Source organism: Cnephaeus nilssonii (genome assembly GCF_951640355.1).
Source record: "Cnephaeus nilssonii genome assembly, chromosome: 3".
NCBI lineage: Eukaryota > Metazoa > Chordata > Mammalia > Chiroptera > Vespertilionidae > Cnephaeus > Cnephaeus nilssonii.
Window position 1 is genome coordinate 26805332 of NC_137074.1, and position 23899 is coordinate 26829230.

General features: G+C 33.3%; 1 protein-coding gene across 1 annotated transcript in view; it reads right to left on the bottom strand.

The window, feature by feature from the left end:
* The window catches only part of SI (sucrase-isomaltase), a gene marked incomplete at both ends in the record, with an annotated part of 86371 nt that overhangs the window by 54417 nt on the left and 8055 nt on the right, over positions 1-23899 (bottom strand). The window contains 14 exons of the mRNA XM_079767238.1: positions 186-302; positions 2611-2782; positions 5286-5403; positions 6321-6405; positions 8954-9067; positions 11254-11373; positions 11973-12104; positions 12675-12800; positions 17310-17422; positions 18305-18404; positions 20038-20209; positions 21761-21912; positions 22835-22944; positions 23242-23359. Of these exons, the coding sequence (XP_079623364.1) occupies positions 186-302; positions 2611-2782; positions 5286-5403; positions 6321-6405; positions 8954-9067; positions 11254-11373; positions 11973-12104; positions 12675-12800; positions 17310-17422; positions 18305-18404; positions 20038-20209; positions 21761-21912; positions 22835-22944; positions 23242-23359 (1749 nt within the window). The remainder of the gene's footprint in view (positions 1-185; positions 303-2610; positions 2783-5285; positions 5404-6320; positions 6406-8953; positions 9068-11253; positions 11374-11972; positions 12105-12674; positions 12801-17309; positions 17423-18304; positions 18405-20037; positions 20210-21760; positions 21913-22834; positions 22945-23241; positions 23360-23899) is intronic.

Genomic DNA, 23899 nt, shown 5'->3' on the forward strand with positions numbered 1-23899 from the left:
AATTTCCTTATTTGACCACTTTTATATAAAAATATTTATAGGCCTTGAGAAGAGGACTTCTAACTCTTGGTGATGAATTATGTTACAAGCTTTTCGACCATATTTCGTATAGCTATAAATTTAAATACTTTGCTAACAATAGGATTATGTTTTATTTCAAAACAAGGAAAGCAAGAGGAATTTACCACATATCCCTCAGCATTATGGTTTCTGGAAAATGGATAGAAGGCCCCAAGTTGCATCCATCTTCTACAGAGCTCTTCTGTGGTATCCACCACAAATCCACAGATATCTGCTCCAACCTAGACAATATATATATATATATATATATTATTTGTCATGTAAAAATTCTCAAATATGCCCAGAATAACACACGTTTTACCTCAATGGATTAATTTGTATGACTTATAATCATGTTGTCCTACTGTCTTCATATATTCTCCTTTAACCAAGCTTCTGTATCTTGCATTTTTGCTATACACTTGCCTCTAATCATGTTATTCTTTTTCTTCATTGTATCTTTTTACTTCTATTTTTAATTTAAATTTTATTTACTTCATTGTCTCTTTATACATTCACTTTTAACATTTACTCCTGGTTAATATTTATTAATTAGTCACTAAAATAAATAACTAATCTCAAAATACATTCTACCATTCGTTATGTTTTCTTTTCTTTTGAGCAAAACTTGCCATAGATGGATCTTTTTTATTAAAATGTTCAGTTATCTTTGTATTTGGCTTGTTATTCTTTTTTTTTTTTTTTTCCTCTAGAGACTTTGCTTTTATGACACTAACAATTTTTCTTACTTTTATTACCTATATCTTTCTTTAGGCTTATTCTGTTTTTATTCTTTCATTTTCTTAATTTATGCACTTCAGTCAATACTCAGCCTTTTCCAAAAATGTATCTTTATTGTTGAAAGTATTACAGATGCCCCTTTTTTTCCCATTGACCCCCTTCACCCCACACTCCCCCTCCCAGGCCTTCACCACACTATTGTCTGTGTCCATGGGCTATGCATATATGGATACAAGTTCCCTGGTTAATCTCTCCCCTACCACCTCTCATCCCAGTCTTCCCTCTGCAATTCATCAGTCTGTTCCATGCTTCTGTGTCTCTGGATCTATTTTGTTCATCAGTTTATTTCGTTCATTAGATTCCACATAAGAGTGAGATCATGTGATATTTATCTAACTGGCTTATTTCGCTTAGCGTAATACTCTCCAGGTCCTGTCTCAAAGAGTAAGAGATTTTTTCCTTTTTATAGTTGCATAGTATTTCATGGTGTAAATGTACCAAAGTTTTTTTATCCACTCATCTACTGATGGGCACTTGGGCTATATCCAGATCTTAGCTATTGTAAATTGTGCTGTTATGAACATAGGGGTGAGTATATTCTTTCTGATTGGTGTTTTTTATTTCTTAGGATATATTCCTAGAAGTGGGATCACTGGGTCAAATGATAGTTTCATTTTTAGTTTTTTGAAGAAACTCCATACTGTTTCCAAAGTGGATGCACCAGTCTGTGTCCCACCAGCAGTGTATTAGGGTTCCCTTTTCTCCACATCTTCGCCAGCACTTGTCATTTGTTGATGTGTTTTTGATAGCCACTCTGACAGGTGTGAGATGATACCGCTTTGTTGTTTTGATTTGCATCTCTCAGATGATTAGTGACTTTGAGCATATTTTCATGTTTCTTGGACTTCTCTATGTCCACTTTGGAGAAGTATCTATTATTCAGCTTTTTTGTTTGTTTGTTTTGAGTCTAAGCATTTAATACTGTATGTTTTTACTTTAAATGTCAACTTAGCTAATGTTTCACTAGTATGATATAACTACAATTATGAGCATTCAGTTTTTGTGTTTCTCTCCATTTTTCTTCATTTTATTTTTGATTCATAAATAATTTGATGATGTGTTGTTTTAATTTCCAAAATCAAGATTCTGTGTGTGTTTGTGTTATTTTTTAAATTATTTGATAGGTTCTTTGTTTTTATTTTGTTCAGTGCATATAAAAGAAAAAGTAAATGAATCCTATAGTACCCTAATGTATTTTTGAATTTATTTTGTTGTGTAGTGGACCTCTTTAGTGTTTAAATGAACATTATATACTCTTTTGTTTAATATAAAGAGACTTACAAAATGTCTTATGTTTAGAATTTCTTAGTATAAATTTTCTCTGCTTTAATTTTTTTAAAAAATCTCTGTCTTTATCTTTTTTAAATAGAGAGAAAAGCTTTACTTTTTAACCTGAACTAACAATCAAGTATTTTAATATATTTAGCCTTCTGACACTTACTTTTATTTGGCTTTTTCTGTACTATCTTATCTGATGCTTTACACTTATTATATAAACTTTGATATGCTTTATATTGATATTTGTTTCATGAATTTATGTTGATTTGATTGAATTTTGTTTATTCCATGTTCCTGAATGTTATAGACATTACCTATATCCCTAATTTTTTTTATAAAGTCCCTAAGACTAAAGGTTTAATTTTCTTTAACATACTTTTAGGCATTGTAGTGAAAATCATTAAGATAATAATATTACAAAATTAAGTGTAACTCACAGCTTTGATGAATAGCATTGAATGAAATGCTTACCAGCGGCATTCCAAACATTCCGAACTCCAGCATGCCAGCGATGGACCATTCCATTTGTTCCCATGAAGCGGTGTTGTCTCCTAACCAATGTGCAGCATGGACTCCAGTTCCAGCAAAAGTTGACCGGGTCAGAATAAAGCTTCTCTTATTAGGAAAAACTTTTTGTACCGCTCTAAAAATAAAATCCAATTATTAAATAAGATTTTGCCCCAGCTGGTTCAGCTCAGTGGATAGAGAGTCGGACTGAGGATTGGAGGGTCCCAGGTTCTGTTTCTGTCAGAGGCACATGCCCTGGGTTGCGCCTCGATCCCCAGTAGGCCGTGTGGAGGAGGCAGCCAATCAATGGTTCTCTCTCACCATGACTGTTTCTATCTCTCTCTTTCCCTTCCTCTCTGAAATCGATAAACATGTATTTTAAATACCTAAATAAATAAGATTTTAAAAAATAATACAGATATTTGAAATTCTGAAGTCTCAATTTCAAATGTATGTATTACATACAGTTCCTAGAGCTACACCATAATATTTGCAACTATTTTATCAATGTTTATTCCAATTTTATATTTAGTTATCAATACTATTTAAATACACACTGATCAAATACAGACAAAAATATTCTATAAATGAATCAGATTTGAATGACTTCCTTTACCAAATTAAATAAACATGTGCTTTTTTATCCATTCAACATTTGTTTTTGAAATATATGGTTGAACTTTAACTCAATACATATTTTTGTGTTACAATGATTTTAATTATATATTAATGTTTGCATTTTCAAATAATAGCAAACAATGTTGGGATAAAATGTACATATTTGACAAGTATTTTATTTTGTTTGTTTCTAGAAGTTCATCATTCACAACTATTAGAATTATTCATCTTGCCCTAACTGGTTTGGCTCAGTGGATAGAGCGTCGGCCTATGGACTGAAAGGTCCCAGGTTTGATTCTGGTCAAGGGCACATCCCCAGTAGGAGGTGTGCAGAAGGCAGCTGATCAATGTTTCTCTCTTATCGATGTTTCTAACTCTCTATCCCTCTCCCTTCTTCTCTGTAAAAAAATAATAAAATATATATTTTTAAAAAGAATTATTCATCTCATCTCTATTGGTACCTGAGTATTAATGGCAACTTTTTATTTCCATAAATGGGAAATAATCAGGAAAAAAATACAAAAGTTTAATTCAGTATATGAAATTATCCAGACTACCTTAGTAAAATTATACTAGAATTATCAGGTGCTTTTCCTGTATTATTACCTTTAAAATATTGAACTATAATGTTTTCTCTTTCTACAATTTACTCATTTACATAATGTAATATGTAATGTTTTACTGGGTTTAAGAAGTGAAGAAACAAACACTGAGAAGACACCGTATAAATTTTTCATATCATGGTATGATTCAGGACCAAATAAACATAGGTTTGAATTAAAACTGAATTGTAGTGCCCTAATTGGTTTGGCTCAGTGGATAGAGCGTCGGCCTGCGGACTCAAGGGTCCCAGGTTTGATTCCGGTCAAGGGCATGTACGTTGGTTGCGGGCACATCCCCAGTAGGGAGTGTGCAGGAAGCAGCTGATCAATGTTTCTCTCTCATTAATATTTCTAACTCTCTACCCCTCTCCCTTCCTCTCTGTAAAAATCAATAAAATATATTTAAAAAAATAAAACTGAATTGTAGTTATTTAATTATATAAAAATTTAAAATTGCCCTGGCCTGTGTTTTCAGTGGTTAGAGTGTTGGCCCAGAGACCAAAGAGTAGTGGGTTTGACTCCTGGTCAAGGGCACATACCTACCTGGGTCGCAGGCTTGATACTCCGCCTCAGTCAGGGTGCCTGTGGGAGGCAACCAATTGATGTTTCTCTTTCACATATGTATTTTGGTATATGTGATTTGAGAAAGAGAGGAAGGGAGAGAGATAGGGAGACAAACATCCATGAGAGAGAAATACTGATCAGCTTGCCTCCTAGTTCTCCCCTACTGTGAATTGATCCCACAACCAGGGCATGTGCCCTGGCTGGGAGTCGAAGCAGTGACCTCTTGGTTCATAGGTCGATGCTCAATGGAAAAAATATCCTCAGGTGAGGATTAAAAAAAAATTAAAACTTTGTTAAAACTAAGATCTGGTTTTTATTGACTGTCACATTATAGGTATTTATACAATGCTTGAAAAATAGTAGGCAATAAAGAGAAGATGCCCCTTTCTTTTGTTTTATATCATGTTCTTTTTTATACAAAAGTAACACACTATATTAGAAAATTGCTTTTTAGGAGATACTACATAGAAAATTACATTTTAATTGAAAACCCTGGTTTTGAAAAATAGTTAAAGACTTGTTCTAGAAGAGCCATCCTTCCAGGCCAATTGTGAAGTTTATGCTTAGAACACAATTATATTCAGAGAAGCAAACTCAATCAAAATTTTGAAGGGTACTTTAAATCTAAAATAAAAGAGAATCATAGTTAAATACATACACCATATTATTCTTGATAACTAAGTTCCAAATTCATGAATAATACTAAAAGAACTGATGCTCTTAATATATTAATTTCTCTATCATGAAAATATTATTTTTCTTACATTTGTGCTATTTTCAAATTCCATTAGTAAATTATCAAATATATTCTAGACAATAAATAGGAAAGAAATTTCTGAATGAAATTGCACTCACCTCTCTGTAGCTATAGCCATGCTGTATCCATAGAGGCTGTGAACATCATACTGTTTTCCCCAGGTCTGCACAGCATCCATGCAAATTGTTTTGGAATACATGAGTTTGTCAAGAATATCTAGGAGAAAATATATAAGGAACATCTTCTATAAATTCTTTGCTATTTTAAATTCTATAATAAGATATTTTTGCTATTTTAATATTTATAATTCTTAAATGGTATGTAATGCCATATTCATTTTAAAAACAATAAAAATGAGAATTTAATTTCCAAATAGGTCTCCACATTCCACTCTTGTTGATTAAACATTAAATTTGCACTTTCACTAACATTCCTAACTACAATAATAAGTGAATTCAAGGGGAAAATAACCTTTAACATACATGTATAGAAATGTATACATTTAAATTGTATATCAAATATCTATAGATCCATTTGAAAGCTTTATAGTATAATCATTAACTTAAATATGATCTAATTCTATACATGTAGACTTGTCACACAATTACAAACCATTCAAAAAATCTTTTTAATTGTACTTTCATTTGCTGGCATATATGATGTTGCAATAATTATTGTCATCTTTCTTCAGATGTCCTTGTAGCTATTTATTCCACTAAGAGCACATTTTTTTTTCCTTTGGTTATTTATTTTACCCACATTAAATGATAAAAAAAGTTCTTAGAATATGCGAGATGTAACTATTCTGATCAGGCACATTCTGATAACTGCACAGACTTATAGTAATGTGCTCATGAAAAAAAATCAGTCATTTCAATTTTGATTTCAAACAAATTTTGTTTCTTTTCATTAATCACTTAATCACCAGCAAATAAAAATAAATCAACATGCTATATCAAATTTTTAAATCATTCTCCTTTGCTTAGGCATACATATTGTGGCCAAAAGTAAAACAAACAAAAATATTGATTTTGGGGTCTCAAAATTTTACCAAACTTTGCGATTTAGGAATATATATGCTAGAATTTACCAGTCGGCAGTTAATGCTGAGTAGATAACCAAATGAAATTTACCAGGAGTAAAAGGTGGATAATTCCATTTGTTGTCATTGCATCCTTTTGTTGAACCTTGAACAAAGCTGGAAACTTCATTCATGTCCTAAATGGATATAAATTGAAGAACAGAAGACTTGAAGTAATAATAAATCATATAAACCTAAGTTACTTGCATTTTTTTTAATCTAAGGCACACATATTATTTTGCTTCCAAGCTAAAGACAAATTTGCTTATCTATAGTCACTACTTGATTCTCCCTTGGGTCTGAACAAGTCATTATACTGAGAAAAATAATATTATTTGTTTTTGTGTGAATGTAGATAACAAACAGAAGAGATATCTTTGATTGAGGAATTGGATATCTTTGATTGAGTATTCAAGACAAAGTATTTTCATATATTAGTATTTATTAGTTATTGCATTATTTTCCATATGAACAACTATAAATCTGTTTTTGCCCCACCTTGTTCCCCATATCTCTTGTCTCTGCTCTTAAAAAGTCATCATGCTTAATCAAGTGTCTAATTAATTTTGTTTTCCTCAGGTGTATGTTTGCTTTGTTACTCTTCCCTTCGTCCATCCGTATCATACCCACATGTAGTTAATGTGAAAAATTAAGGGTACTCAAAAGAATACATTTATGTGAATCAAATTTTCAAAAGTAAATGTTTCCTTTTTTCCCAAATATTTTCTTAACCACAAAGAAGGAAACTTATGTAGTTATTCTAAAATACATATTGGAGTTATTTTATTAAATTACTTGAACTGTTATGTTAATTTTTTTCCATGACAATTTAGCTCACATAATTTTTCAAAGTGATTTCAATATTTAAACTTATAGTTTAAAAAATTAGCACGGTATCTAAATTATATATCTAGCAAATTACAAAACTATTTTAAAATTTGACTTAAATTCAGTTAAATGACATTTATTTTTACTGTATAATTCATCCTATCAGGAAAAAATATGTGAAGAAAATTAAGAAATTAAAAACAACAACAACTTAATAGTAGTATTTGGCAATCATTCCAGTAAGAACTTCCCACTCTTTATACATAGTATAATTAACTCAGTGATATTAATGAGGTTTGGAATCATTCTCATTATTATGTTATGTTGTTATATTTTAAGCATTAGTCAAAATGCTTCTATGTTAGCATCAGAATGACTCTGCCTTTCTCAGATGCTCTTCCTCCTCCCATTCCCTGTCTCTTTGGAGTTGAATCAGGCATTTCAGTCTTGAATGGTTGCAGGAAATGGAGTATTCTCTCTTTCCACAGTGCAGCCATCTTCTCTCTCCCTATTCTTAAAATGCCATTTATACTTCTAACTCCATTCTAATAAACTCAGATTGTGTCCTAAGCAAGCGAGAAAAGGGAATGAAGAAACTTGCAATTTAAATTAAATAATACAATTGAAATTAGCGCTATAATTGAAAACAAAACTCAAGAGCAGAATGCATTTTTTTTGTTATTTCTACCAGCAGCGAGGTATTCTCATCATGATCTCACAGATTTTTTTGTCTAATAACTAAAACTTCTCCCTCTCATCCTATTACTGTCATTGAAATCCTGATGATTATGCTTAACCTATTACTCAATTTCATGTTGTCAGCGGAAAACATAGTTTTCTTATCTTTATATGACCCATAAAATACCTGATATATTGTTGGAGCAAGATAAAAAGACTTGTTATCTAACAAATTATTTGAATTAATAAATAAATTATTAACTAAAATAATGACTGAATGAGGATTAAAGACTTTAAGGAAATAGGAATATTATGAACCTAAACAGCCAAAGAAAAGACAGCTATCCCCAGAAATCTCATTATCTCTCCTTCCAAAATTCTGGACTATTGCAATATCTCTAAACAAAATCCTTGATGTTTTTTCTGTGTTCAGATTTATTATACTTTTTTTCCTGAAATATAGATTTTTAGGCTCACCAAATAGTTTCACTCCAAAATGCAGCTATAATTTCCATAACCAAAAATACTAAATCATCTATTATCATACAGTATTATTCTATACAACAAACCTAGCAGCATGCTATCAAAATCTACAGATAGAAAATATCATCCAAGGAAACTTTTAAAGATTAGTGTTTTAATGTAATAAATATATCAGTTATCTAGGATTTTGTTTGCTGTTGTTGTTTATGTTGGGGTAAAACACTTAACCTATAGCCAATTTTGACTTGTCTATTCTATAACTTAATGAAAAATGTTTTTAAAGGGTAAGGGCTTATTTAGGTTCACATTATTGCAATTGCTTGACTACTGTAGATTTAATACATTTTTTTTGGAGTTGTACTAATATTGGATTATTCTCAAATCGTGTTAACTGTTTTTTCAAACAATAAGTTATTAGTCATAAAGATACAACACCTCAGTAATAGAAATGCAATGTATTCTATAAAGTGTCTTACTAAAGATTAACAAAATCTCTACTTTCAGCTTTTAGTTTTTATTCTTGTCTAACTCATGAGCATAACAAGTATTGTATTTATACATTCTAAAAAAATATTATAAGACCTTTTAATTTTAAGTTCATACAATATAAAATATGTCTTGTCAACTTAATAATTATATAATAGAAGAATAATTATATGTTTTGTCCAAAATCACTGGCTTAAAATAGCTACTTACAATCCAAAGTCCATCATATTTCACTTCTTGATGGAAAATGCTACATTCATTTGCCCACCACTCTATGCACCTTGGATTAGTGAAATCAGGGTATACTGATAATCCCGGCCACACCTAGAAGAATAGACCATTTACATATATATACATACATTTTTAATATAAATAAATGAGAATTCAAACTAACAGGGTACAAGAATTATTAGTCATAATGTTGTAACCCTTGCCCAATATATATTTACAATAATCTCAGACCTACTTTAAAATGCATTTAACAGAAAGTAAATTTAAAAAAAAGAAAGAGTGAGGACATGAAGCATTTATGAAAGGAAAAATAGAAGAAAATGGGATGGATGAGGTTGTTATTTTGACTGCAGCTTAATTTAATTCTTAGCATCTTAGTAGGTTAGGTTAAAAAATAAAAATCGTATAATATACTCAATGACTGATAAAAGGAAGTATATTATTAAGTCCAAAAGCAACTGCTTCCAAAAAAATTCAAGGGAAAAACTCCTTGTATATATATTTTTTTCAATTTAACAAATGCATGTATGACACTTATGTGCTGGGCAATGGTTTAAGCATTTTTGTTATATTAACTCATTTATTCTTCACTAGAACTTTAGGGGACAGGTACTATTTTTATCATCATTTTATAGTTGAAGTAGGTACTATAATTAAACCCATTTTATAGACAAGAGAAGTGATGAGCAGATGAGTTAAATAAGTTGTTCATGGTCATATCACTAATAAGTGACAGAGAACTTTAAACTCAGGCACTCTCATATCAAAGTCCATGGTATTAAACTCTACACCTACTATATTGTTTTTTGTTTTTTTTTTGAAGAGTCACTACTTAATAGCCTTTATTTAATTTATTGTTTAAAGTATTACAAATAGTAGTACATATGTCTCCTTTTTTTTCAATTGACCTTCCAGAACAGAGAACCCAGAAATCGACTCAAGCCATTATGCTCAATTAATATTTGACAAAGGAGGCAAGACCATACAATGGAGTCAAGACTATATTGCTTTTTATGATTGATGTTTCTTTGAATTATTTCACTTATTACTTAAAATAATGAAGTTGGGCTAGATGAATTCAATTTCAAGTAAATTGGGATAGATAATATTGTTTTACATGTAAATTGTGCATATGGGTTATGTGATCCCCGCATATCCAACAGAGCAGGTCTTAACAAAATGTATTATGTGACTTATTAATAGGCTTTGTAAGTAGGAAATTCACCTCCCTCAAATTCATTTTTTCACCTATAAATTAAGAAGTTTAATCATGTCTACCTTATATTATTGTGAAGATTAAACGTAAACCATAAAACTTAGTACACAACATATAAGTACTCAACTTATATATGCATTCTTCTATAGGGAGAAAATTCAGTTTTCTTTTCTGGTGGAGTGCATAATTAATTGAAGAAGACTTAACTTTGATAAGTGAGATAAAAAGTGATGGTTAAGATATTCTTCAGTATTTTAAATAATGCATTAATAAAATTTTTTAATATAATTTCACAATTTATCCTGTTTTATTCTTTTGGCTAAATTACGGAAGTGGAATTACCAAGTCAATATACCTAGATATTATGGGTTTTTATATGTCTTATGAAGTTGTCTCCAAAAGAATATTTATCCTTGTTAAAATTTTGCACTTTGGAGCTAGGCAGTATCCTGACTCTGCTCTTATTTGCTCTGTGATATTAGAAAAGTTACTTCACTTCTCTCAAATTCACGCTTTTACCTATAAATTAAGAATTCTTATCATAACCATCTCATTTAATTGTGAGGGTTAAATATAAACTATAAAACTTAATACACAGCCTGTAAGTACTTAATTTATATATGTATTTTACATAAAGTTATCAGAATTTTGTAATATAAATTATTTATCATATTTTTATCTTTAGTTTTAATTGTGATAAGCACTAAAAATTATCTGTCTTATAGTCATCTAATTAGTTTTAGAGATGATTGGAATATTTACTCTGTCTAAAATATCTCTACACAATTAAAATATCAACCAAAGGACTTGTATGCATGCATATGAGCCTAACCAATGGACACAGACAACAGGGGAGTGAGGGCATGAGTGGGGGGGTTGGGAGGCAATGGGGAGATTAGGACACATATGTAATATCTTAATCAATAAAAAAATAAATAAATTAAAAAATATATCAAATTTAGACTTGAAAGTGAATACACACATATGTGTACACACACAAAACCTTTGTCACTGCACAAGAGAAAATCTGACCAACACAACTTTAATAATTATTATAATTTACCTCTCCGATAATAGTTGTAGTCCCATCTGAGTCATTTACCCAAACTTTTTGTTCATTTCCCCTCTCATAGGTTTCATAGTTTGCTCCATTGGCACGCTTACTTATGGCGATTCCAGGGTCCTAATAATAGAAGAATTAGCAAAGATCACCAAGGGCAAAATATGTCTTTGGACACCAAGGCTAAAATCATCTACACCCTAATTTTCCTAATTACTATGCACAGTGAAAAAGAAGAATAGGAAAAGAAGAATTCATTTGAAACATGGCATTGGGAGAGAGCTCTATGGATAGTTTGGATCACCAGAAATACCAACTAATGGGTCCTGGAGCAAATTAAGCCTGAAATGTCACTGATGGCAAACATGACAAAACTGAAGCTGTCCACCCGCCAGGACATCATGAGAAGGCAGGGTTCTTCTGGAAAGACAATAATGCTGGGAAAAATAGGAGACTGCAAGAAAAGGGGAAGAGCAATTATGATATAGATTGACTCCATAAAAGAATCCGGGAGCTAGCACTAGGCATGCGCTACAGGAGCTGAGCAGGGCTGTTGAGGAAAGGACTGTGTAGACATCACTCATTCATAGGGTTGTCAGAAGTCAGAGCTGATTCAGTGGCACATAACAGACACAATAATAGCAAAAAAGAAATGATAGAAAATCTATTAACTGATGAAAGTGTAAATAGTAAAATTGTGTTAATAAATACTCAGTCATTACCAAGATGATGACATATTTCTGTCCATGATCATGCAAATCTTGAACAAATTCAGGGAGCCCATTATAGGCAACTTTATCATAAGTAAAGTCTTTCTTGTCTTCCATATAGTCAATATCAGTGACCTGTGTATCCTAAAGATTAGCAGAGTATGAATCAATAAAGAGCCCTGAAATAACTGTACAATACTTCAACTTTTAAGTCCAAAAAACTTGTATTATAAATATAAAATTTTTTAAAAGTAAATGAACTTAGATCCCTTTTATTTCACTAAAGATGTAATGATATTTATTTATAAGTATTTCTAATCCTAGATTATGAAAGCATTATTATTCACATTTGTTTCAGTGATAACTAAATATGCATTATTATATAATATGATTAATTGTATAAAAACCCTACATATTACATAAACTATTATATTAAAAACTATATAAGCTTTAAGAAATAAAGTCTACTAAAAAATTAAGTATGATTTTGTCCACAGTAAAACATGTATTTTGTTATAGTATTATTTATTACCATATCTCAAAATTTCACATAGGTCTGGGCATTATGTATGGTAATAAAATGTACTTTATCATTAAAAGGCAATTTAATAATCCATATGCATCTATATAATTATCCTGACAATTTTCTACATTTATGATTATGTGACAATATTTAATGTGGTATACATTCCCCAAACACTTTATGCCACTTACAAATGGTATGCCAGCTTCCCGATTTCTTTTTACCACTTCTTTCACCACATCAAGTGATTTATAATTCCATTTACTCAGCTGGAATCCAAGGCTCCAATATGCTGGCATAGCCGGTCGCCCAATGAGCTTAAAGTAAATAGACATTTAGTTAGTTCCAATAAAGAGTATTAGAAACTAATATCAATATGCTTCTTATTCTATTATATCTCTAGCATTCATTTAAGATTAATTACATATTTCAAAAAATATTTAGATTTTCAAATGTGTCTTAGATATTCTATTACAATTCTGTTCAAGTCTATAAACACTTAAAAACAACTTCGTAACTTTTTTGTTTATTTTGAGTTGGAAGATTAGAAAGTTAGCACTTAAAATAGCATTTGCAAAGGTATATTTTGCACAGCATGTAAAATAAAAGAGGAGAATACATTAATAGCATCAAAGAGATATGAGCAAAAATAAACTGTCCAACCACACTCTCACTTCCTTTAGCAACAAAATGACTGAATGATTGAATAAATGAAGTCATCATGGTAGAAAAAAGATGATTAAAAGTACATAATTTCTATGTCCTTACATTTTGGCACTTGTTTCTCTCCTAGTTTTCACATATATTAATAACATATGTGTTCTACAAGGCTCCACTCAGTTATCCTTTAAGGTGTTTATCTCATTCACATGTAGGCCTTGGCTTCTCCTCCCAAGAGGCCCAATGGAGGCCCTTCTTCCATTGCCTCGGTGGCCCAAGCACGTTCATTGCATGCCCACAACACACTGTTAGTGTCTTAATCACAATAACAGAGAACATGATTTTGCATGTGAAAATATGGGTGTAACTCATATTATTTCTTTTTCACTAAAACTATTAGGTTATATTAAGACAAATAGTCTTATTTGAAATGATGACTATTCTTTGGTTTTAGTGTGTGTGTGTGTGTGTGTGTGTGTGTGTATATATACATATATACATATATACATATATACACATATACACATATACACATATACACATATACACATATACATATATACATATATACATATATACATATATACATATATACATATATACATATATACATATATACATATATACATATATTCCATGATTTATCCTTCATACATGTCTAAATACTACTATGTAAAATTTTTAAATACTAATATTAGGCTATTGAATTCAATCAAGAATTAAATTTATTATCATAAAAATCTATAATAATAAAAGAATAATATGCTAAAAGACCAGATAGCCGAACAACCTTCTGGACGTCCTTCCAGATGAAGCTGCGGTGGCAGGGGCCGAGGCAGAGGCAGTTAGAGGCAATCAGGCAGGCAGGCTAGCAGTTAGGGGTGATCAGGCAGGCAGGTGTGTGGTTAGAGGCAATGAAGCAGGCAGGCAGATGAGAAGTTAGGGGCAATCAAGTAGGCAGGTGAGCAGTTAGGAGCCAGTGGTCCTGGATTGTGAGAGGGTGCAAGCTGGGCTGAGGGACCGCCCCCCCATGCAGGAATTTTGTGCACCAGGCCTCTAATCTGTACAGATTAGAGGCCTGGTGCACAAAATTCCTGCATGGGGGGGCGGTCCCTCAGCCCAGCTTGCACCCTCTCACAATATATCTTACCTTATAAAACAGTAATATGCAAATTGACCGCACCTTCGCTACACCCAAGCCACGCCCACCAGCCAAAGCCACGCCCACCAGCCAATCAGGGTGAGTATGCAAATTACCCAACAAAGATGGCGGCGGGGCGGAGTGCGGCGGGGCCGGCGGGGCCGGCGGAGCGCGGCGGGGCGGGGGCGGAGCGGCGGAGCGCGGCGCGGCGGGGGTGGAGCGTGGCTGGGGCGGAGCGCGGCGGGGCGGGGGCGGAGCGCGGCGGGGCGGGGCGGAGCGCGGCGCGGCGGGGACGGAGCGTGGCGGGGGCGGAGCGCGGCGCGGCGGGGGCGGAGCGTGGCTGGGGCGGAGCGCGGCGGGGCGGGGGCGGAGCGCGGCGTGGCGGGGGCGGAGCGCGGCGGAGCGCGGCGCGGCGGGGTCGGAGCGTGGCTGGGGCCATTGAGAGGCACGGATCTGCTGCCACTGAGGGGGGCTACCCTGCTGTTGAGAGGCACAGGGGGCGCCCTCTGCGCCTCTCAACAGCAGGGTAGCCCCCCTCAGCGGCCGCAGACCATCAAAAGCGGGGGAGCTGGGTGCCTGTCTGCTCCAGAACCAGCGGACAGGCACCCAGCTCCACCGCGAAAAGCGCAAGCGTGTATGGGACCCTACACGTGCATGATTCAATCATGCACTGGGCCTCTAGTATATATATAAAAGCCTAAGCGACTGAACCACCAGTTGCTATGACACACCCTGACCACCATGGGGCAGTCACTCAATGCAGGAGCTTCCCCCGGTGATCAGTGTGCTCCCATAGTGGGAGCGCCACTCAGCTGACCAAGGGGTGCCAGACGCTGGGCTTCATGGCTGGCATGCGCAGCTGTGGTGGCATGAGCCTTTCCTGCCTCTGCAGCAGCACTACTGAGCCACGGCAGTGGCAGGTGCTGCGGGGCTGGGATGAGTGGGAGCAGTGTGGAACCTGGCCTGGGCTCAACTCCTCCCTGGCCTCCTGTTGCTTCGCATACTACTACATCCCTCGGGGGATATCGGACTGCCAGTTTCACACTGATCCCTGCAGGCCAGCCGACATCCCCTGAGGGGTCCCAGATTGCGAGAGGGTGCAGGCCAGACTGAGGGACCCCACTGGTGCACGAATCCATGCACCGGGCCTGTAGTTAATCAAATAAAACTTAGAAACTCAGTATTTTAAACTGAGTTGTATAACCTATATACTCATTGCCTATTCATCTTAATGTTCCACAAAATTTCTTTAAAGATTTGGACATGTGATTGAAATGTCTTTGTGTGTGTATGTGTGGGTTACAAATATGGCATAATTTATATTTAATAAAAGTATATAAAGTATTTATTATATATTATATTAGTTAGATATTATTCATTTCATATGTACACATTTTCTTTAAAACATAAAACTGTCTGGATAGTCAAATAAATTATGTTTTAAATTTTAACACATTGAGCCCACTAATTGGTCAGCTTGTACAAAGAGAACAGTTAGTTTTCCTTCAAACAAGAAACAAAATTTATTTTGTCTACTCTCCACATAATTTGAGCCTCATTTAAATGCAGCTGTGATTAGTAGTGCTGTATTTTATACCAGTATTTTACGGTAGTGCTTACATTCAAGCCTTTGCAACTTGACCCATAAAATGATGCAAGCAAGTGCACTGTTATATGTACACTGCATTCACATGTCAAGCATGACTCAGTCTCAACTACTGCTTTACTCAACACATAACAGACAACTATCCCAATCAATATGTCAAAAGCAAAATGTCAAATTCCTTTAACAAATGGGCTGTCCCTTGTTTTGATGGTGTGCTAACCATACACAAAGTCTGTATACAGGCCAGCCTAGCACTGTAATTATGATTTCATATAATAGAGACTGTAACTTTGTGTTCTTTTCTGAAATTCACTCTTATAAACAGCTATTTGGGAATTGTTGGACATTTTAATTACTCAATTATGTATAATACTAGCTACTCTCATTTTAGGGTTTTGGATACTAATTAAAGACAGTTTTTTATAGCAATAATTTATTCTTTGAGATTATCTTAGGAAAGGGGAATTGTATGTCAAAATATAATTAATAAGTCAAGATTTTATTTTATTGATTGATTGATTTTAGATAGAGATTGGATGGTAGAAAGGGAGAGAGAGAGAGAGAGAGAGAGAGAGAGAGAGAGAGAGAGAGAGAGACTTGTTGTTTCACTTGTTGATACATTCATTGGCTGATTCTTGTATGTGCCTGACCAGAAATCAAACTCACAATCTTGGTGTATCAGGACAACATTCTAACGAACTGAACTACTTGGCCAGGGCTCAATATAACAAGACTTAAAAAATAAGCATGTTCCATACATCTGATACCAATAAAAATGATTTATTTTTCTATGATAACACCAGAAAGTATATATGCCACAGGAGAACAATTATAAGGAAGAAACTAAAAATCAGGCTCAAGTAATGCCCTGATTTCTCACTTCCCCAAGGCCCATTTTGGACTCAGTTACAATAGGGTATTATTTAATAGGTAAGTGAGAATTGCTTAGACGGTAACCTTAAAACATAAGACTTCAGAGTGTGTTTCAAAATCTGCCCTTTTAAATAAACCAGAGTGTCATAGCCAATTTTCTGAGAGTTTACCTACTAGTCTTCCTCATAATTCAGTTGCTTCTAGAATTTTTATCATAGAGTTGTATAACCTATATATTCATTGCCTATTCTGAGGCTTGAAGATACTTCCTCATAATGAAATTCAACTCCTGAACTCAAATGCCTATAAGTAATACACAATTATATATCAGATAGATAGACATTTAAATATACATGGGTTTCACAGTACAGAAAACAAAACCAAAAATAAAAACCACCTACTCATAACTGAGAAATGGTAAGATTTAAACATATATTTAGCTATCAGTCTCCAGATATCTTAAATAAAGTCATTTAAATATGTAGGCAAGTTAGATGAAAATATATATTTTTTCAAAATGTTTTATAATATAAACCTGAAACATACCTCTTGATACTGTTGAACTACTTGTTCTGGTGTATCACCTAGAAAGATGTAAAAGTCCAGAATGCCACCAATAATTCTGTAAGTTATGATAGGAGTAGGCTGGATGAAAATCTCTACAACAGAAAATTTGAGAAAGCATATGTAAATAGTAAAAAGGTTAAGAGTGATAAAATAATTATAGTATCTATTTAAAGTGTTTTCTATTAACCACATAATTTAAGCTGTTTTTAAATAATTATGAGGAAATAATATATTGAAGATAGGAAAAATACATGGAAAAAGTAACATGCTACCATGTATGAGGTTTATGATAGGATATCCCAGATGTTTCCTTGTAAAGATACTGGCAAAAGCTCCCATAGAAATTTCATAGCAAGAAATAAAAAACCAGTCATTTTACCAGAAAAAGATTTATTTCTTAAATTGCATTTCAAGTAGTTATTTCTAAGAAAAACATGTAAAATTTGATGGTTCTATATGTAAAAACAATAATTGCCTGGATAACCATCCAATATTACTGTCTTGCTGTATTATTAATTTTGTGGCTTTTATTATCATCAGTTTACCTGTTAAATATAGGTATTGCATTCATAACATTAAAAAACAAAAGATTTTACATTACTTGAATTATGATAAAATAATAAAATACTAGTTCCTCTTTCTCTCCCCATATCGACCTTTCTCTTTTTTATTTGTAGTGCTATGCTAACTTATCTGAACAAATGAGGCTATGGAAATGGGTGTGTTTCAATGTTATTCTGAAGGGAAAGAAAAAAATCCAGAATATCACAATGTAACATTTGTTTCCAAATAGAGTACTGGCATGCAAAAATTCAATGTCTCATTAACTACAAAACCTACTTATAATTTCACATACTACACCACAAACAATAGAGTTTACTCTCACATAATATCTATTATTGGAATAAGAAGAGTAGTTAAAATATTTAAAGTTAAATCTCATTTAAATATATCATCAGATAAATTACTCTTACCCATCGCATTGCTGTTCATTAAGAAAACACCAAATGACTTTCCAGAAGTATCTTCAATGCACATGAAGAATGTTTGATGGCCATATAAATTATTATTATTCTATAAGACAAAATGTTGAAAATTAAATTTTAAGTCCATTTAACACAAAAAGTTTATTTAAAATGGTTCTTACAAATTCAACTTTGTTTCTGTTATTTAACCCTCTTAGCTCTACGCTAATTTTTCCTACTACAGTGTATGTGCCATGTGAAACTCTGCAGCGCAGAAACATCAAAATGATTTTAATTATTAACCTATTAAGATAAAATATATAATATATACATTGTACTAGTAAGAAATTATTTAACTTTCCTTTATGTTTTATTATGATTAAATGAGTTTTAATAAGCTACTCATGATAGAGTATTGACATGTTTAACCATTATGTTCATGTATACCCAAGGCACTGCAGAGAATTGCCAAATTATGTCCACTCTCATAGAACATTGGCAGTACATTTACTGAGAGCTGATGAGTAGATGAAATGGAGGAGGCAAATCAGAAATACACTTATGAGGTGAAAGAAATAAGAGTTCTTGACTGATTGGATATGGAGGTTCAAAGGAAAGAATGCATTTAAAATAGCTATGAGGTTGTCACCCTGGTGTTTATTACAGATATGATACTATAAACAAGGATTGGTAGAATTTGTTAGTCATCCTGTACCCAGTGAGGTTTTTAAAAACAAATTTAGTTATTCATTTTTTAGGAATAAAATAGTTAACATTGGCATTTAAAGAGCTGCTAAAATTTGCCTGGCCAGTGTGGCCAAGGGTTTGAGCATAGATCTATGAACCAGGAGGTTACAGTTCGATTTCCGGCTGGGGCACATCTTTAGGTTGTGGGCTTGATCCCCTGTGGGGGGCGTGCAGGAGAAAGTCAATCAATAATTTTTCTCTCATCATTGATGTTACTATCTCTCCCTCCCCCTTCTTCTCTCTTTAAAAAATGAATAAAAACATTTTTTAAGTTGCTATAATTTGACTCAAAACGATCATGAATTAGTAAAAAAAAATTAAATGATGTGGTCTTTGTTCTGAAGAATCTCATATTCTGCAAGTATAGATACATACTAGTATATGCATAAATAATACACTGTGATGATTGGTATATTTAAATATGAATAAAGGGTTAGAAAGTAAATATTAATTCTGCATAAAAGAGTTTGGGAGAAATTGCTATGAGGTGAAACTTTAAATGAGCCCTCAATGACATTGAATACATGATAAAGAACTTCAGGTTTCAGTATTTACAGAGAGAACCAACTCCTTGTGCAAATATGTGAACTTATAGGAGGTTATAATATGTTATGGAAGAGAAAGAAGTAGGCATAAATGCCCAATATGATCTCCAATAGATAGGCAGACATTATATCACACAAAACCATGTATAACATGCTAAGAGTTTAGAATTATTTTAATACAATGATAGGTTTAAGTACAAGAGTGACCGAAAAGGAAATGATAAAATATGAAAATCAAAAGAAAACATTCATAAACCAGAAATTCCTATTTAAACATACATAAAATATGTTAGTCACTTATTGATATAATTTAGGACTTAGTTATCAGTTCTTGCCCTTATAATAAATAAACTTCTGGATTATGTAACACTGGAGTTTTTCAAAGAGGCTTCAAGTACTATCTGCTTCAATATAGTGATTTTATTTATAATAAGAAAGATAGTTCCTTACATCACCAGGAAGTTGATCCCGGGTAAAAATTGGCCATGTTTTCCAATTCAAATCATGACGAAATCTCTTATGAATATGTTCCCCAAAACCATAAAAATATTCACTGGGAAGCCTGGTTGAGATCTGTAGATACTGGTCAGAATATACCAAGGGACCAATGCTGGTGTCAAACCTGTACCATGAAAGAAGGAAATAAATGATCTAGAAATATAAAAAAATACTCTACTAGATACAGGTCTATGTTATTTTCCAGAACGTTTCATTTTAAATATGTCACTTGTTAACCTTGGTCACTTCTTAAGAACACATGAGTTCTACCATAAGCAGAACTTGTTAATTCCATCAACACAATTTGATTGATTATCACCAATATATTCCTTCACATGCATTCTCTCCTTTAATCACAATCCTAAAGCACAAGTACCTTTATCAATCCCATTTCACAAATTACAGAATTAGGAAAATGAATTCATGTTTTCTAAGGTGACAACCTCGTAGGCAGCAGAGCCAGATTTCAAATCCAGTTCTGCCTGGTTCCAGAGGCAGGCTTCCCTCCTCTAACATATATGCTAAAATTGAGTTCAAAATCATTTTTTGAAAAAGAAAATGTTATATATTTTATGCATATCAAATATATACTATGAGATGTGAAATAACATTTAACATTTTTGTGATTTAACATAAAGGTAATTGCAAATTATAAAAATAATAGAGGCCCAGTGCATGAATTTTCCCTCAGCCTGGTCTGCCCCCTCTCACAGTCTGGGAGCCCTCAGGGGCGGGAGGTTGACCCAGCGATCAGGGGAAGGCAATGCCGCCATCACACCTCTGCTGCTGCCACTGCCAGCAGCACAAGCCTCAGCCGGCCCTGATTACCTGAGCCTTGGGCAGCCCTGGGTGGCTGGGAAGTTGCCATCTAAAGCTTGCCTGCACCTCGGGCAGGCCCTGCATGGCCGGGGGGCTAAGGGGACTGGGGAACTCTGGAGATAGGTGTCCTGGTGGGGCTGAGGGGACTGGGCGCCGCCATCTTGTGGCTGTGGGCAATGCCATCTTTGAGGGCATGGCAGTCAATTAGCATATTCCCTCCTTATTGGCTGTGGATGCCGCCATCATTGTGAGGGTGTGATGGTCAATTAGCATATCCCCTCTTTATTAGATAGGATATTTAAGAGAGGCAATTGTGGAGATTTGATCCTGACTGCTTAACTAACATTTCTTGGAGATGCAAAAGAATTTATCTGAAAAATTACTAAATTCTTTCTCAAATGTTCCTCACACTACATTCATAATGAAGGCATTCAATGCTATATTAAATTTAATACCGATACATAAGAAAAGACCTTTAATATCACTATAAAAATTAGCCTCTCTCTGAATAGTAGCTAGTTGATACTATAAATTGACAACAGACTTAAGATAAATAATAGGGAAAGGACACGATAGGGGTTCTACGTATGTGAAAATATAGGCAAGGCTAACACGTATCGTTGATGCTGTCCACCTTCAACTTTGGTTGGCCTGTCCTTGTAATTTTCATCCGCAGAAAATAAAATCTCTGTATAAATATGTCTTTACAAAGATGTACATCACCCTCTTTTGGAAGGAAAGTTATTCTTTCTGAAAATGATTTAAAATTAAGATTTTCTTATTTCTAAAATAGGATAAAATTGAATAGTTATGTAACCATGTATAAAAGTAAAATAAGATAATTCCAATTACTTACAAAATTTTATTGTTGCTTTTTCTAATAACTTTGATGCTGAATGGATTTTCTGTAACTCTCACATCATACAATGGATCAGAAGCTGCAGTTCCAGTAAATTCTTTTACAAACTGATGAGGAACTTCATATCTTCTATTATTTGGATCAGTGATCTACAAAGATTTAAACAAGATAGCATTATTTTATTCAAAACTGTTATTTAATTTTCCAGTTCTGAATTAAATATTAAATTCAAATCCCAAATAGAAATTAATACATTTAATAATTTTATAAATGAGTTATTAATCTAGCCATATAATTAATTTTAACATTGTTGAATAGCTGTGCACAAAATAAATTGTATAAGTTGTTAAGAAATAAATAGAATTAGTTGGTTACAAAAGTACTGTGTATAAAATAAAGATTTTTATTGACTGATATAAAATTAATAATAGTATTACAAAATATTGATTTGTGAATACTAGGTTTTTGTGAATTTAATTATCCTTATTGCTTTTCATTATTTACTCGTTAGAAATCCCATAATGATTTTAAATTTTGTTTAAAAAAATGCCTTAATTCCTGTGAAATTTTGCTAAACAAGTAATATACACAGGATATGATGTTTTCACTTTCAAATCCAAAAGACCATACTAGTAAACTACTGCCAAAAAACAAACACAAAAGCTAGTTTATTTAAAATCACAAATATAAGTGATACCAATAAAAAGCACTAGGGAGTGTAAGTCACATTTATACAGCACAATTAACCCCTTTCTCAAATTAAAATTTAAACTAATTCTTAGTAACAGTCTGTAGTTGTAATAAAAATTACTACAGTTTATTGAGTTTTCTTCTCAAGATACTGTATTTTACAATAACTACATTATTAAAGTCTCCAAAAATACTGCCTGAGGAACTATTTATGTTACATTTGAGTACACCAGCTCAAGGAAGTCTAGTAACTAGTCCAATTAGTCCTTTGCTATGGAGTAAATATTCCTTGAGAGAGCAAATGTCTTGGTAGAATGAATGGTATGCTCATAATACGCTTTTTATTATTAACTTTTTAAAAAGAAATCTCAAAAACCAAACCTTGAACCGGAAACGATTGGATGTCTGACTCTGAGTTGTGAGGACAAGAGGGTTAATGTCATTTCCAAATACTGTGGGTGAAGGAATCCTGTTTAATTGGGCTTCAAGTCCTTAAAGAAAAAAAAAGATGATACGAGTCATGCCTTTATTTACAAAGATTAATAATTATTAAATGTTTTTCTTATATTTGCAATGTTATTGATTTTATCACAAATATTGATCTCTTTTTCAATATAGAAGATACTATTATAAAAAATAAATTCTTAATATTATCATTTTGAACATTCTTGAATACATACTTTCCATTTGATTCTATTTAATATATTTTTCAAAGAAAAACTTAAAACATATTTTTTATTCCACTTCAAATATATGATACTGGATCACCGCGATAGAATAATCCTCACCAGCATTTGTGGTTTTAATTTCCGCAGCAGTATAGCCATGGTTATTTACAAAGAAACACCAAGGTATAACAGAATTATTCCAGGGTCTCCAGCAGCAACCTCGCAATTCACAAGTAGCCTGATAAAATATTTATAAAAGGAATCATATGGTTAGTACTGTTATCACTTGTGTCAATCTCTATTTTCTTAAACATTCATTCACTCAAAAAAAATGTTTAAATGAATGTTTTTTTAAAAGCTTGTTTATTTACATATGTTAACATACCACTTATTCTTTTCTTTCTCACATTTGAAAGAAATATAAATATTTTATCAATTGAATTGATTGCATCATATCAGAGATTGATGCCCTGAGTTGTGTTTAATTTCCATACCCATGCACATAATTGTAAGTTCTAAGGTTTCTGCCCTCTGGGTCCGTGGTCAGCAAACTGCGGCTCGCGAGCCACACGTAGCTTTTTGGCCCCTTGAGTGTGGCTCTTCAACAAAATACCATGGCCTGGGCGAGTCTATTTTGAAGAAGTGGCGTTAGAAGAAGTTTAAGTTTAAAAAATTTGGCTCTCAAAAGAAATTTCAATCATTCTACTGTTGATATTTGGCTCTGTTGACTAATGAGTTTGCCGACCACTGCTCTGGGTCATTACAATCTATTCTGTTG